At 25.9% G+C, this 13933-nt stretch overlaps 1 protein-coding gene across 1 annotated transcript in view; it reads right to left on the bottom strand.

Annotated features, from left to right (window-relative positions):
- The window catches only part of LOC100205446 (sodium/mannose cotransporter SLC5A10), a 76918-nt gene that overhangs the window by 15057 nt on the left and 47928 nt on the right, over nucleotides 1-13933 (bottom strand). Inside the window, exons 9-10 of the mRNA XM_065801458.1 lie at nucleotides 9759-9894; nucleotides 507-614 (exon numbers count right to left, since the gene is read on the bottom strand). Of these exons, the coding sequence (XP_065657530.1) occupies nucleotides 507-614; nucleotides 9759-9894 (244 nt within the window). The remainder of the gene's footprint in view (nucleotides 1-506; nucleotides 615-9758; nucleotides 9895-13933) is intronic.

Genomic DNA, 13933 nt, shown 5'->3' with positions numbered 1-13933 from the left:
ATATTTTGTCTTTTTACATATAAGAGCCAAGTTTTTGATAGCGCACAATATATATATATATATATATATATATATATATATATATATATATATATATATATATATATATATATATATATATATATATATATATATATATATATATGTATATATATGTAAATATATATTTAATATTATATAGAAATATATAATATAATACATATAAAACACAGTTTATATGTATAATTTAAGTGCTGCAGCAATTAATTAAATAAATTTGACCTTTAAATGACAAAAAAACAAAACAAAACTTAAAATCTAGTAAACTCATAGTAAACTTTCTGGTAAACATTCTCTAGTAAACATTCTGGTAAACATTCTCTAGTAAACATTCTGGTAAACTATTTTTTTTTTCTTTAAAGTTTTGTTTTTAAAAAAAAAGTTTACTGACTTAATGTCAAAAAGTAAATCTGAGATTTTTTTATGCTTTAAAATGAACCATATATAAAAAAATATATATATTTTACCGGATGGAAGTATTTCAAGGACAAGTTTTGGCAGTGCAATATTGCTACAACCAGCTTTGCTTCCACATATTGCTAAACATTTCTCAGGATCTACACATGCAATATCATCTGCAATACAAAATAGTTAAAACGATTATAACAAATTTTAATTTTTAACATAAACCAATATATTAGTATAAACAATAGTACATTTTGAAAGATATAACTTTAAAAAAAGCAGTAAAAAGTAATTACTATAATATTAACTAACTATATACATGCATATATATTAGGGTTATATATAGTATACATGCATATATATTAGGGTTATATATAATATACATGCATATATATTAGGGTTATGACTTTTTGTAAAATAATTTCCTGTGTCCGATGAACTTTTGCTTAAATTTAATGAAAATGGGTTTTATTCTGAATAATTTTCAAAAGTCACCCACAACATGAAATTTTTAAAATGGTATATAATTAGAATTTGCAGGCATTATGACTTTCTGAAGCCTAGAACTTTCTTGAACCTTATGGAAGTTTCTAGAATTTTTTAATCTATTCTGGATGTTTTTAGAAATTTCTGAAATTTTTTATAATTGAAAAGACTGGAATAGAAGTTAATGGAAATTAGCAAGATTTAGACTATATAAGCTGATGGAGCAACACTAACAACTAAATATGAATCTGTATTCTCCAGATAGCAGTCAAATAGCATAGAAGCACAATAGCATTTATATTTTTTATTTTTGCCTCAGAAATATATTCAAGTATTATCTTCATTCGTAATGCCCTATAAGAAAAATGCTTTAACTATTGAAAGAAACAAGACAATCTGGATGAAGAATCTCATACAATTTTGAGTCACATAAGAAAAGAAGAACTGCTCCAAAGAAAAGTTCCACTAGAAGAACAACCACTATAATATAACGGAAAAATACCACTCAAAATCCAAATTGTTGGTCGTTATCTATTCCAGGAAGAATCCATTAAAGGGAGGCGAGAACATATAAAGCAAATCAAGAAAGAAGTAACAAGTTTATTTCGAAAGAAATTAAATTTTCCACTTTTTGTAGTTTTGCCTGTACAACTTGAATTTATCAATTCAAATTGTACACACAAAACTGGATCAAGTGCTGAAGACATACAATAAATGTTTAAAACAAAGAAAATACAATCCATTAAATAAAGTTTTTGACATCGCCAAAAAAAGATGATGAATTCCTCTGCAGTGAGGACAAAATGGCAACAACAACAACATCAACTCCAAGTCTGAGGTACAATATCAGGAGTCTGAAGATTCAGAAAGACAGTCCACAAGTACAAGCAAAAACTACAGCAAAACCAAAACTGCAACTAAATTAGTAGCATCTTCAAAGTTATCAACCAGCAAAGCAGTAACGATTTGTTGACAGTTGTCTCAAGACAAGATTAACATTCAGACACTTTCAGTCTGATATATTCAGATCAACTAATAAAAAAGCTGTTAAAGAAGAAATGAAGAAAACACTACTTTTAAAAAGCTGATCACTGTACTTTGATGGTAAACGTCACCAAGAATATTAAGTGTTAGTGTTAAAGAATAAACAAAGAGAAGTTAAGTTACAGGCACTTGATCTGCTAGATGGAAAAGCAGACACTGTTGTTAAAGAATAACAGCTATTCTTAATGAATACAATTTATGGAAGAGCATAAAGATGATTGTAGTGGACACTATGATTGTAAATACTGAAAGAAGGAATGGCATTATCAGTCAGTTACAAAGACATTTTACTAAAACAAAACTGAAAGAACCACAATTCATTAGTTGTCAACATCATGTTCTTAAACGAGTCTTTTGTGTAGTAATGGTTGAAGAACATGTTGAAAACAGCATTATTGCCCAATATCGAATACCTGTTTATCCATGAACTAGTAAACAAAAAAAAAACAGCTCAAGAAGAATTTCAAGAATGGTAAAGAAGTGATTACTAAAACAGCAGAATAGCGTGATGATATGAAATTTCTATTTCATTTAACTTGGGCAGATCCGCTTTTTTGAAGAACCTAAACTATTTTCTAAAATGAAGTTTCAGAAAATACCTAAACTAAATAATGTAAGATGGAATTCCAGAACAATATTAGCTCTTTTGGCATTAACTCTTCTACCAGAGAAAAGAGACTCACTACTCGACATTTGTAGATTCATCTCTTACAGATGGGTGGAAGACTAGTTTACTGACCAAATGTACAATGCAGATGATTATCTGAAGCTATGTAGTAGCTTGCAGAAAAACAAAAAAACATTAAACTTAGTAAAAAAGTTTTTGAATCAGGAGCCATTAAGACGGAAGATCCCAGAACAAAGCAGTGTGCAATCAATTGTCGTCAAAATCTTTTTAACATCTGTAAAAAGAAAGAGAACCTCCAGCTTAAATTTATTTAGTCTAACAAAGCATAAGAATTGTATATTATGCTTTAATTAAGCTGAATAATCCACAACCTTTTTTAATATATAGTATATGTACAGTAACTTTTTGCACTTTTAGAATTGTTATTTAAGTTTGTAATTTAATTTGTAATTTAGAGTGTTATGATGCAAAAAAAAACTATTAAATGTTTAAAGAATACATAATAACTCTCCAATTAAAAAAAATAGAATTAAAAAACAATAACCATAAAATTGTTTGAAATTTTATCCATACACATAAATGGTAAATTTGAATTTTTGGTTTATGGGTGACTTTTTCAACAAGAAAATCAAAATAATGATTTTTTTAATAAGTTTACAAAATTCATTGATTTGTGACCCAGGAACACGAAGTCACAAAAAACAAGAAGTTGCGGGTGCTTAAGTACACACATTGACTGACAAATAGCCTGACTCACAGCGGAGTGCTGCTACATCATCTGAGGGTTTGGGATGGGGTAGCAATCTTTTCTTTCATTATTCTTTGTTTTTTCTAATGCTCATTGTATACAATTTATGGTAAGAAACAGCTCTCAACAACTCTTTATCTTTAAAGTTGACAAAATAATTGAGAAATTGACTTTTTTTTTTTTTTTATACAATCATATCAATAAAAATTTACAAAAGCTCATTGTAAATTAATAAAATTTGGTTGGGTGTCACTCATATAGTTACAAACTAGTCAATGGAATGACACCTAAAAAACATAAAATGCTCGGAAAAAAATAATAAAATAAAATAAAAAAAAAAGCAAAAAAATATAAATAAGAGAGAAAAAAAAGAAAAGATTGTTGAAAGTTATAATAATGATGTATGTAATAATTATAGTAACAATGCAAAATAATAACAATAATAATAAAGTATCAATAATATTAAGAATAATTATAATACAAAATAAATTATTAATTAAATATAATAATAACATAAAATGTAGCAATAACAACACAATAATAAATAAACATAATATAGATAAATAATAAATAAAGCAAAAATCAAACCGTTCGATCATTAAAAAATATATATATAAAATACAACTTCAGTACAGAGAGAAATACAGAGAGTATAGCTTACTATTTTCTGTATTCCTGGTATGATGATTGTGAATTTCATTTATTTTGATAAAAAATTTTAAAAAGTTTGGTAGTTTATTTTGGAGAAAGTCAAACACAAAAAGAAATTTGTAAAACTTTACAAGATCATGAAGTTTTAAGATTTTTAGTTCAGAAAATTTTTTTTGGATACCAGATCTCATAATTGAAAGCGTCATTATTCTAATAAATGCGCATTGTAAACTAGCAATGCTATTAAGTAAAAAGTTACTTTTTTGACCCCAAACAATTCAACAATAACAAAGGCGAGAAGACAATAAAGAAGAATAAATCATTCAAAGAGTTTGGATAGGAACATAGTAACGAATTAGAGAAAGTATACTGTTAGCTCGTGTAAGTTTTTTTTACAGATGATACAGTTGATCACACCAAAATAGGTTTTCATCAAGATATACTCCAAGATATAAATTTTGATGGAAAAAGTTTTTTTCTGTTAATTTTAATTTTAATATTATCAATAGTCTTTTGAGGGGAATGAAAAATAATGTATTCAGTTTTATTGACATTTAATGAAATACGATTACTATTTAACCAGTTACATAAGACTCAGTTTTTTCAACAAATCACTTATGACTCTTTTTTACAAAGAATTGTTGAAAAAACTGAGTGCGATCTCTAATATATGAAGAAAACCAACGATTAGCAATACCACGTATTCTGTAGTAGTTTAATTTTTTTATTAGAATGTTGTGATCAACTGTATCAAAAGCTTTTTGAAGATCTATGAATATGCCACAAGCAAAGGAACCATTGTCAAATGCACCATGAATCATTTCAGTAATGCCAATAAGAACATGAGAATTGGAGTGATTTGAGCAAAACCCAAATTGTTGAATATGAAAACAAGCAGAATTATTCAAAAAGTTGTAAATACGAGAATACATAAGTTTTTCTAAAAGTTTGCTGACATTTGATAATAATGAAATTAGTCTGTAGTTATTACATTCAAGTTTTGAGTCTTTTTTATGAATTGGGATAACAGAAGCAGTTTTTAAGATATAAGGGAATACACCGGTGATGAATGGCAGAATAAATAGTTCAGAAAGTACAGGAGAGATATCATTTGCAAGAGCTTTAAAAATAGGAATTGGAATGCCGTTAGGTCCCGAAGCCTTGCTGTCATTAAGAGGATGAATAGTACTTCGTTTTTGTCTATAGGTTTTATGAATATTGATTTAAGATTAGGATTTTTAGGATATTTATTAAAGTCAGTATTGGATGAATGAATCTTTTTCTGTAATTCTTCCGGAACTGAAACAAAGAATGAATTAAAAGATTCTAAAATTTTAATGGGGTCATATATCATGGAGTTGTTAAAAGATAAGCAAGAAGAATATGAGTTAACTCGAACTAATGTTTAAAAGATTCCTAATACCATCCTATGTAGATTTCAAATTTTTGGCATTATCAGAGAAGAACTTAGAGTAATGGTTCTTTTTACTATGACAGGTGAGAGTAACAAGTAAATTTCTATATGTTTCTATAAGATTTTTCTAGACTGAGTTTGTTATTAGGATTCTTTGTTTTAAGAAATTTGTTAAATATTTTATTTCATATTTTAATTGAAGTCAAAATTCGTCTTGTTATCCAACGTTTGAGACCCCTTGATAAACAGCGATTGCTGACTTATTTTAATGGTGCATGTTTATTTGAAATAGAATTGAAACTTGTGAAAAACTTTTCAAATGATTTATTAGTCATACCTTTGTCGACATAGATTACATTAGTCCAGCTAATTTTTGAGAAATCACTACACAATTCTTCGCAATTTATTTTTTTAAATTCCAACGAAAAATGCAGCTTTTACGAGAATTAATTTTGGTTCTATATAATGGATGTATTAAAAATTGGGGTAAATGATCTGATACCGTAGAAGTAAAATTATCAGCAAAAATATTTGTAAAAGTTGCATTAGAAAATATATTATCAATTAGAGTTTTGGAGTAATTTGTGATTCTTGTTGGCAATGAAATAAAGGGAAGAAAGTTATTTAAAGTTATGGTGTCTAAAAATTCAGAGACAGAATTATCTGAGTTTGCTAAAAGATTGACATTAAAATTGCCCATTAAAAAAGTAGTTTTGTTTTTTTCCATAGATAGCTTTTCAAAAAGTGGAATTAAATATGATTTAATAAATTCTGAAATATCCATATTAGGATGGCGATAAATACAGCCAATAATGATGTTTGATTTTTTAGGAAAAGTGATTTCCACAAACATAGATTCTAAAAACTTTGGTTTAGCCATATTAGGATCGTTTTGAGGTTTGTAGATTAATGTATTAAACATATAAAGTAAAGCTCCTCCAAAATAAGATTTTGTTGGAGTGTGCTCATAAACATAACTGGTAAAATTTAATAGGATAGTTGGTAGGATGTCATTTTTTAGTTTAGTTTCAGTTATGCCAATAATGCTGAATTTATAGTTAATAAGAGATAAAAGTGAGTTTAATTTGCCAAAATTTTTAATAAGAGAAGCAGTATTTAAATGAAAATGAGAAAAATTATTTTTGTTGATGTTGGAGTTGAAACTTTTTATGTCCATATATTTACAATTTATAGGTTTTTTTTTTGAGGTTTATGGTTATTGTTGTTATTAAGTTGATGGGAAATGAAGTCATTAAGTTCATTATAAAGATTAGACCCAATGGTGTTTGGAAAATTTGATACATTGTTTGAGAGTTCATTTATATGAATCACTTTATCATTTATTGTTTGCAGACGCAGTTCCTTGTCAGATAAAGAACTAAATGGAAAAATATATTTTCTACATGAAATACAGAGCCAAGATGTTTTAGAGTTTTTCAATATCCTAAATTCCATATCATTCAGACGAAAGCATTTTTTATGAAAAAGGTTTAGACAATGATTACATTGAAGGTAGTGATGGTTTTAACTTTCTTGTAACAATCTTTATAGTGAGTAGACATTTAAGTAGTCTATAAAATGAAATGATTGAATGAAGTGAAATAAACAAGCAGTAATATGAACAGCAATATAACCAAAAATATTAAAAATAATAATAGTATTTATTAATAATATAAATATAACTCAATTAATAAAATAAAAGTAATATTTATTTAACAATTAAAATTAATAATGAAAAAAATACTATTAATAAAGTTAGGGAAGAAAAACGTAAACATGTATTAAAAATAAGTTGTAATTAGTTAAATTGTAAGTTATAAATATAAAATAAAATAAATTATATTAAAATAATAAAAAAACTATGAATGATTATAAGTAAAATATTCTAGTTATAATAAGTGAAACTATATAATAATGAATTATTAAGTTTATACTTAGTATTATAAGTTAATAAGTATAACTAAAGTAACTAAGTTAACAAATTATATAGATATATTATAATAATAATAATAATAATAATAATAATAATAATAATAATAATAATAATAACAATAATAAGTATATATAATAATAATAAGTATATATAACAATAAACAATAAATAAAAAAAGAAAAAATTAATGAAAAATACAAAGCTAAACAAAACAAAGCTAGAAAAAAAATGAATAATTACATTAAATTAAAAGCGTATTATAAAATAAACAAACTAAACTCTTCTTAAATTTCATTACAATCTTCTAGTTCTACTTTTTCTTCTTTCTTTTTTTCTTAGTTTCCTTAATTCTTCTTTTTTTTTCTTTCCTTTCCTTTTTATTTATTTGTTATCTTCACTTTCTTTCTTTTTTTTTTTTTTATCTTTATTTATATTTATAAAGTGTTCTTTTTTTATTTTAAAAAACTACAAAAAATCAACTTTATTAAATAGAATGTTGCTTTTTTAATTAAGAATATATATTTAACTTAATTTTTTTACTGTTCTATTATTTAAATTTATTTAATTATTATTTCATTTTTGCTTTATCAACTGATTTATTTAAGGATTAGCTCAATAAGCATAAAAATTTCTTTATGAAAGAAAGGCTCCACTGATCTTTTAAAACTTGTAAGAAAATGTTAAAAAAAGAGTTTAGAGTCAATCCTAACATGGAATAATTTTGACTTGGTGGAGTCAATTAAACCTGGCAGTAAATCTTGCAACATACGCTTGACAGAAAAATACCACATTATTATGTCTCCATTAAATTTGTATAATAAACAAAGCAAGTTTATGTTATGCCATCATGAAAATAAATTTCTAATTGAAAACATTATTTCATTACGGCGGACCACTCCACAATATTTTTTGTGTATAACTTTTTGTTGATACTTGTATTGTTAAAGTTATATCATCTTATGATAGTTATATGATCTTATGATAAATATAAAGTTATATGATCTTATGACTTTAAGTTACTTTATTAAAAATATTTAACTAATTATTTAGTTTTTACTATAATATTCTTAATTTCTTAATTAAAAAGTTTTTACTATAATATTCTTATTCATAATTTCTACACAAACACTAGTGGAAGTATTTAATACAATAAAAAAAGTACAACAGAAACTGGCTCTATTTTTGAAACTACCATACCTTATACAGTTATAATTTAAATTTTGAAAATACTGTGTCAATATCTTACAAAAAAAAGTGGGGGGGGGGGGGGATTCTTTGGCAAGTTCTGGATTTTGGGTGTTTAAGATAGGTAACTTTCAGAGATGAGGCAAACATGGTATTTTATAATATTGGTACTGGATTCAATAATTTTTTATTGAATCCAGTACCAATATTATAAATTACCATGTTGGACTGATAAAATAATTTTTACAAAAAAATTAATTATATATATATATATATATATATATATATATATATATATATATATATATATATATATATATGTATATATATATATATGTATATATATATATATGTATATATATATATATGTATATATATATATATATATATATATATATATATATATATATATATATATATATATATATATATATATATATATATGTATATATATATGTATATATATATGTATATATATATGTATATATATGTATATATATATATATATGTATATATATATATTTATATATATATATGTATATATATATATATATACATACATATACACACACACACACACACACACACACACACACACACACACACACACACACACACACACACACACACACACACATATATATATATATATAAATTATATGCACATATATATAACTACATAAAAGTCAGAAAGTTTTCCCGTAATGTGTTGCTTTAAATCAAACAATAAAAATAATGTACACTTCACTGCACATATGGGTATATCAGTTAAATCATGTACACTTTACATGACAAACTTTTGCTTTTTGTATACAGTTACAAAATTTACCAATTTAAAAAAAATAACTTAGCAATAAAATTTTTTTCTTTCAAAAGACTAGGAGACTAAAAGAATAGAAAAATTAAGTAGTTTGGAAATACTGGATTTTGTCACATTAAGAAATATTAATAAAACCTCTTCAAAATATTTATTTATATATTTTGTTTTATTTGTATTCAAAATATTTATTTCCATATTTGTATTATAAATATTGTATAAAATATTTATTACATATTACAAGCAACAATGTAAAATGATATTAAACTTTGTGTTTCTATGATAACTTCATAAAATTATTTTAGCACTAATTAAAGCATGATTTATTCTATGTTAACCTATTTTAAATTCCTATTTTGTCCCACTCAACTCAGTTTATGTTAAGAGTTTGCTAGGAAACTTTACTTACTAGGAAAAAGTATGCGACTAATCATTCCAGGCATGACCATAGTAAATAAAGGAATAATTTTGATATATCCAGCAATCACTGCTCCACCTTGGGCATGAGAAAGACTTTTTGCAGCTAATGCTCTTTGGACAATAACCTTTAAATGTAAAAAAATGATATTAATACTATATATAAATAAAATATTGTTTCAGTTATTTTCATAGTTAATCTATGTTGAACACAAGTTTTAGCATAATAAAATGCAAAAAATCTGTACAATTAAATCCTGTGCTTATGTATATGTATGTGTCTATAACACCCACACACACCCACACGCATATATATATACACACATACACAGATATATATATATTATATATATATATATATATATATATATATATATATATATATATATATATATATATATATATATATATATATATATATATAGATAAATGTATATATTATATATATTTATATATATTATATATATATATATACATATATATATATAATATATATATATATGTATATATATATATAATATATATATACATATACATACTATATACAATAATATATAATATACATACACACACACACCCACACACACACGCATATATATATACACACAAAAACTACTACTCCTACAAAAACTATTTCTGAGATTAAGCATTGCACCGTCGAGCAGCAAAGAGTCATGTTACGTTTTACGATACTTGAAGGAAGAAGAATAAGAGGTGATTTAATTCTGATGTTCAAGTTCATGCATGGATTTGATGAAATAAATTTTCACGCATTATTCAATTATCCTTTGTTGTCAAAGTATATTATGCTTGATCATAATCAAAGACTTGCACAGCAAAGAGTACTCAATTGGATGCCAAGAGAGAAATTCTTCACAAACCGTGTTGTGTTGCAGTGGAATACCCTGCTGCAAATAGTATTTGACGCAACTTCCTTCAACATTTTCAAAAATCAGCTAGATGATCATTTAAATTAGTTAAGAGAACTTTTAAACGATAACTGGAAATAAACTGGAAATATGTTAAATAACTCTCTCCACATATGTTTCTAGTATTCTATTATGTTCTTAAAGTATGGTACTTGTGTTGCAGATGTGCACAAGTATCTTAAGACTGTTAGTATAGAGGTGTCTGATGCAGCACATCTTTGTTGGCAATTTAAACATAGCAAACATTTATGATTTTTCAAAATTCTATAAATTTATTACGGATTGTTGTGAAAATATTAAATTATTGACCAATAAAATTAATAAAACTAAACTTAAAAAAAAGAAAATTAGGCAACAATTGTAATCTTGTGTTAAATACTTACCCAACCTTTAGTATTTTAATGACATTTTCTTTATTCTACTTTTTTTAAACCATGTTGTGCTTTAAAAATACTGAACACATACAGAACTAAATGAGCACACGCGAGATATTTACTCGTAACATTATTATTTTTTCAAAGTTTGTGTTTGTAGGCCTGATATAAAAACAAATAAAGATTTATGTAAGTACATAATCTACATTATATAATTAAAATGTTTATACTAGAATCGGGTACCTCAAGGTTCTATCCTTGGACCTATTTTGTTTTTTTATCTACATTAATGATCTTTCTGACAACCTGACATCTAAAGTAGCTCATTTTGCTGATGACTCAACTTTATACTCCTGTTAATCTTGAATCTGATCTCACTTCTGTAACAGATTGAGGCTCGCAGCGGCCTATTTAAAAGTTGTTTAATGCAAACAACAAAATCACAAAACTATATTAATGAATGGCAAAGCAGAGTTCTCAATGAGAACTCTGCTTTGCATCTTCTTGGATTATCATTTACTACTTGGATTATCATTTACTGAAATTTCATGGAAACCATATTGATTGCTAAATTAACAACCACTAAGGTTGCTTCTCTTTATTGTGCTTGCCATCTTCTCACTCCTGATTCCATTCTCTACCTCTACAAATCTCTTATTTGTCCCTGTATGGAATACTGTTGTCGTATTTGGGATGGTTCTTCTAATAATGCTCTTTTTCTTCTAGACAAGGTCTAAAAACCCATCTTTGTAAAGTTGCATATCTTTCTCGTTCCTACAAATACTATCATGGTTGGTACTCAAAGGAACTATCTCTAGCTCCATTAACTATAACTCATTCTCGTTTGACTCTTCATTCAGCAAAGTCTCATTCCTTTCCTGTGTCTGTCCCTGCATAGTTTTAAAACTTTTAATTTTTCTAGTTTTTACAGCTAGCTCCCATTTTCATGTTTTCCTGACTCATACAACCTTCAACTTTTCTAGCAACTCCCAACGTAATAGTGGTTGCTTGCAGCTTTGTTCGAAAAAAAAAAAAATCACCAAACCTCCATTAACATTTAACCTTTCTGACGCAGTTATTAGAGAGATAGTCATTACTAGTAAATCAACTACCGATCAATCAAAATACTGATTATCATATATTTTCATGTCACATTCAAGATGTTGAAGGTTGCGCTAAAGTTGTTAATGAAGCATCAGCAGCAGTGTGTAGTCATAAATCAAGAGATGGGTTTATCTGATTGAGATTAGAGAGTCGACATAAAAAATCAGCATTTAATACTAAAATGGAATGCCAGGTTGCATTTTTTTAATTTTTTTATTTTAGGCACCCCAAGAAGTCCTTACAGTCTTATTACAGAGCACCGCAGAAGAGCATTTGAAAGAAAGTTCACGACTCCTTCCTTACCAATGCTTTAAAACTTGCCCAGAGGTGGCATTGAACCACGGATCTCTAAAGATTCAACCAAGCGTGCTACCACTGCACTATGGCTGCTTTTAATTAATAATTTTTAATAATTTTATACTTTTAATAATTTAATGTTAATATCCGCAATTCAGCATTACAAGCTGAAAATTGTAACATTTAGATGTAAATATTGTAATATTTAGATGTAAATATAAAATTATTTTGATATATTATAATAGGGGATGCAAAGCAGGTTTTTCAATTCAAAGCAGTTCTTTTTCAAATGATAGGTGATGCTAAATTAGTATATAATTGTCATATAATTTTGAAAAAAAATGTCATTTGAAAAAAAAAAATTCAAAATTATAACTCAATTTTATACTACTTTAGTTTTAAACTAATTTTTGGTTCAAAATAATAAAATTTCTTAAGAAAATTATGGTCTTCAGGTGCCCAAAGGGCATAAAAGAGTGCCAAAAAAAACCCTTTTTTTTCTTTTCACAATTATACATTATTACCATTGCTAATAGTTGAAAAAAAAAATTTTTTTTCAATTTTAAAACTCTGAAAAAAAATTAAAATTCCATCAGTTAAATGATGCTACATTGAAATTGAATAAATGCTTCGTAATAAATTTTTATTATATATAAGGTTAAACTTGTATTAGAAATATTTTAACATTCTGAACATAAAAATAATGTGAATTTGATATGATTGTTTTTTCTCTAAAGAATTTAAATTGAACAGAATTCAAATTCATATTTTATTGTTTCTTATCGCTTTCTAATTTAAATTACAGAGACTTGCAAATCATATAAAACTAACACAAAATTTACAACTGATTTGATTTTGCATTAAATAGATTTGACTCTCAGCGGTTCACCTAACCGCAGCTCATATTCTGTCAATCCCTACTTTTACATTAAAACAGCAAAAAAAATGCCAGTAGCAAAAAATGCAAGAAGTAGAATTATTACAGAGAATTTTTTAGCTTGATTATGAAGATAATTTTGCCAATTAATAATAATTGAACTTTGTACAATCAGTTGGAGCAGAAACATGTAAACGTTTTGAACTGGATGTGCCAGACTGAAAGGGCCACAATTGAAATTTGGTTTTGACTAAAATAAACAGCTTTATTTTTAAAAAATCACAATGCTTTTTTAGCCCAGTCAAATTAGATTATCACAGTTTGAGGTTCATTACATATTGAAACTTCATTCAACTTCTTAAAAACTTCTTGATTTATCTTAACAAATGCATGTTTAATTATTAATATATAATACAAATTATATTATACAAGGGCTATTCTAGAAAAATAATTTAGAAGGTGATACAAATGTAGGCTTTTTGTCACGAAAAACAATATTTGCCTTTAAAAAAAAAAAAAGTCCTCACTTTTTGGGCAGTGCTTAAGTCAGCACCCAACTACAGTCAGCGCTGTCAAAAGCATTATA

This window comes from Hydra vulgaris, chromosome 07, assembly GCF_038396675.1.
Source record: "Hydra vulgaris chromosome 07, alternate assembly HydraT2T_AEP".
NCBI lineage: Eukaryota > Metazoa > Cnidaria > Hydrozoa > Anthoathecata > Hydridae > Hydra > Hydra vulgaris.
The sequence above is the reverse complement of the archived record's forward strand: the minus strand, read 5'-3'. Positions and strand labels throughout refer to the sequence as shown.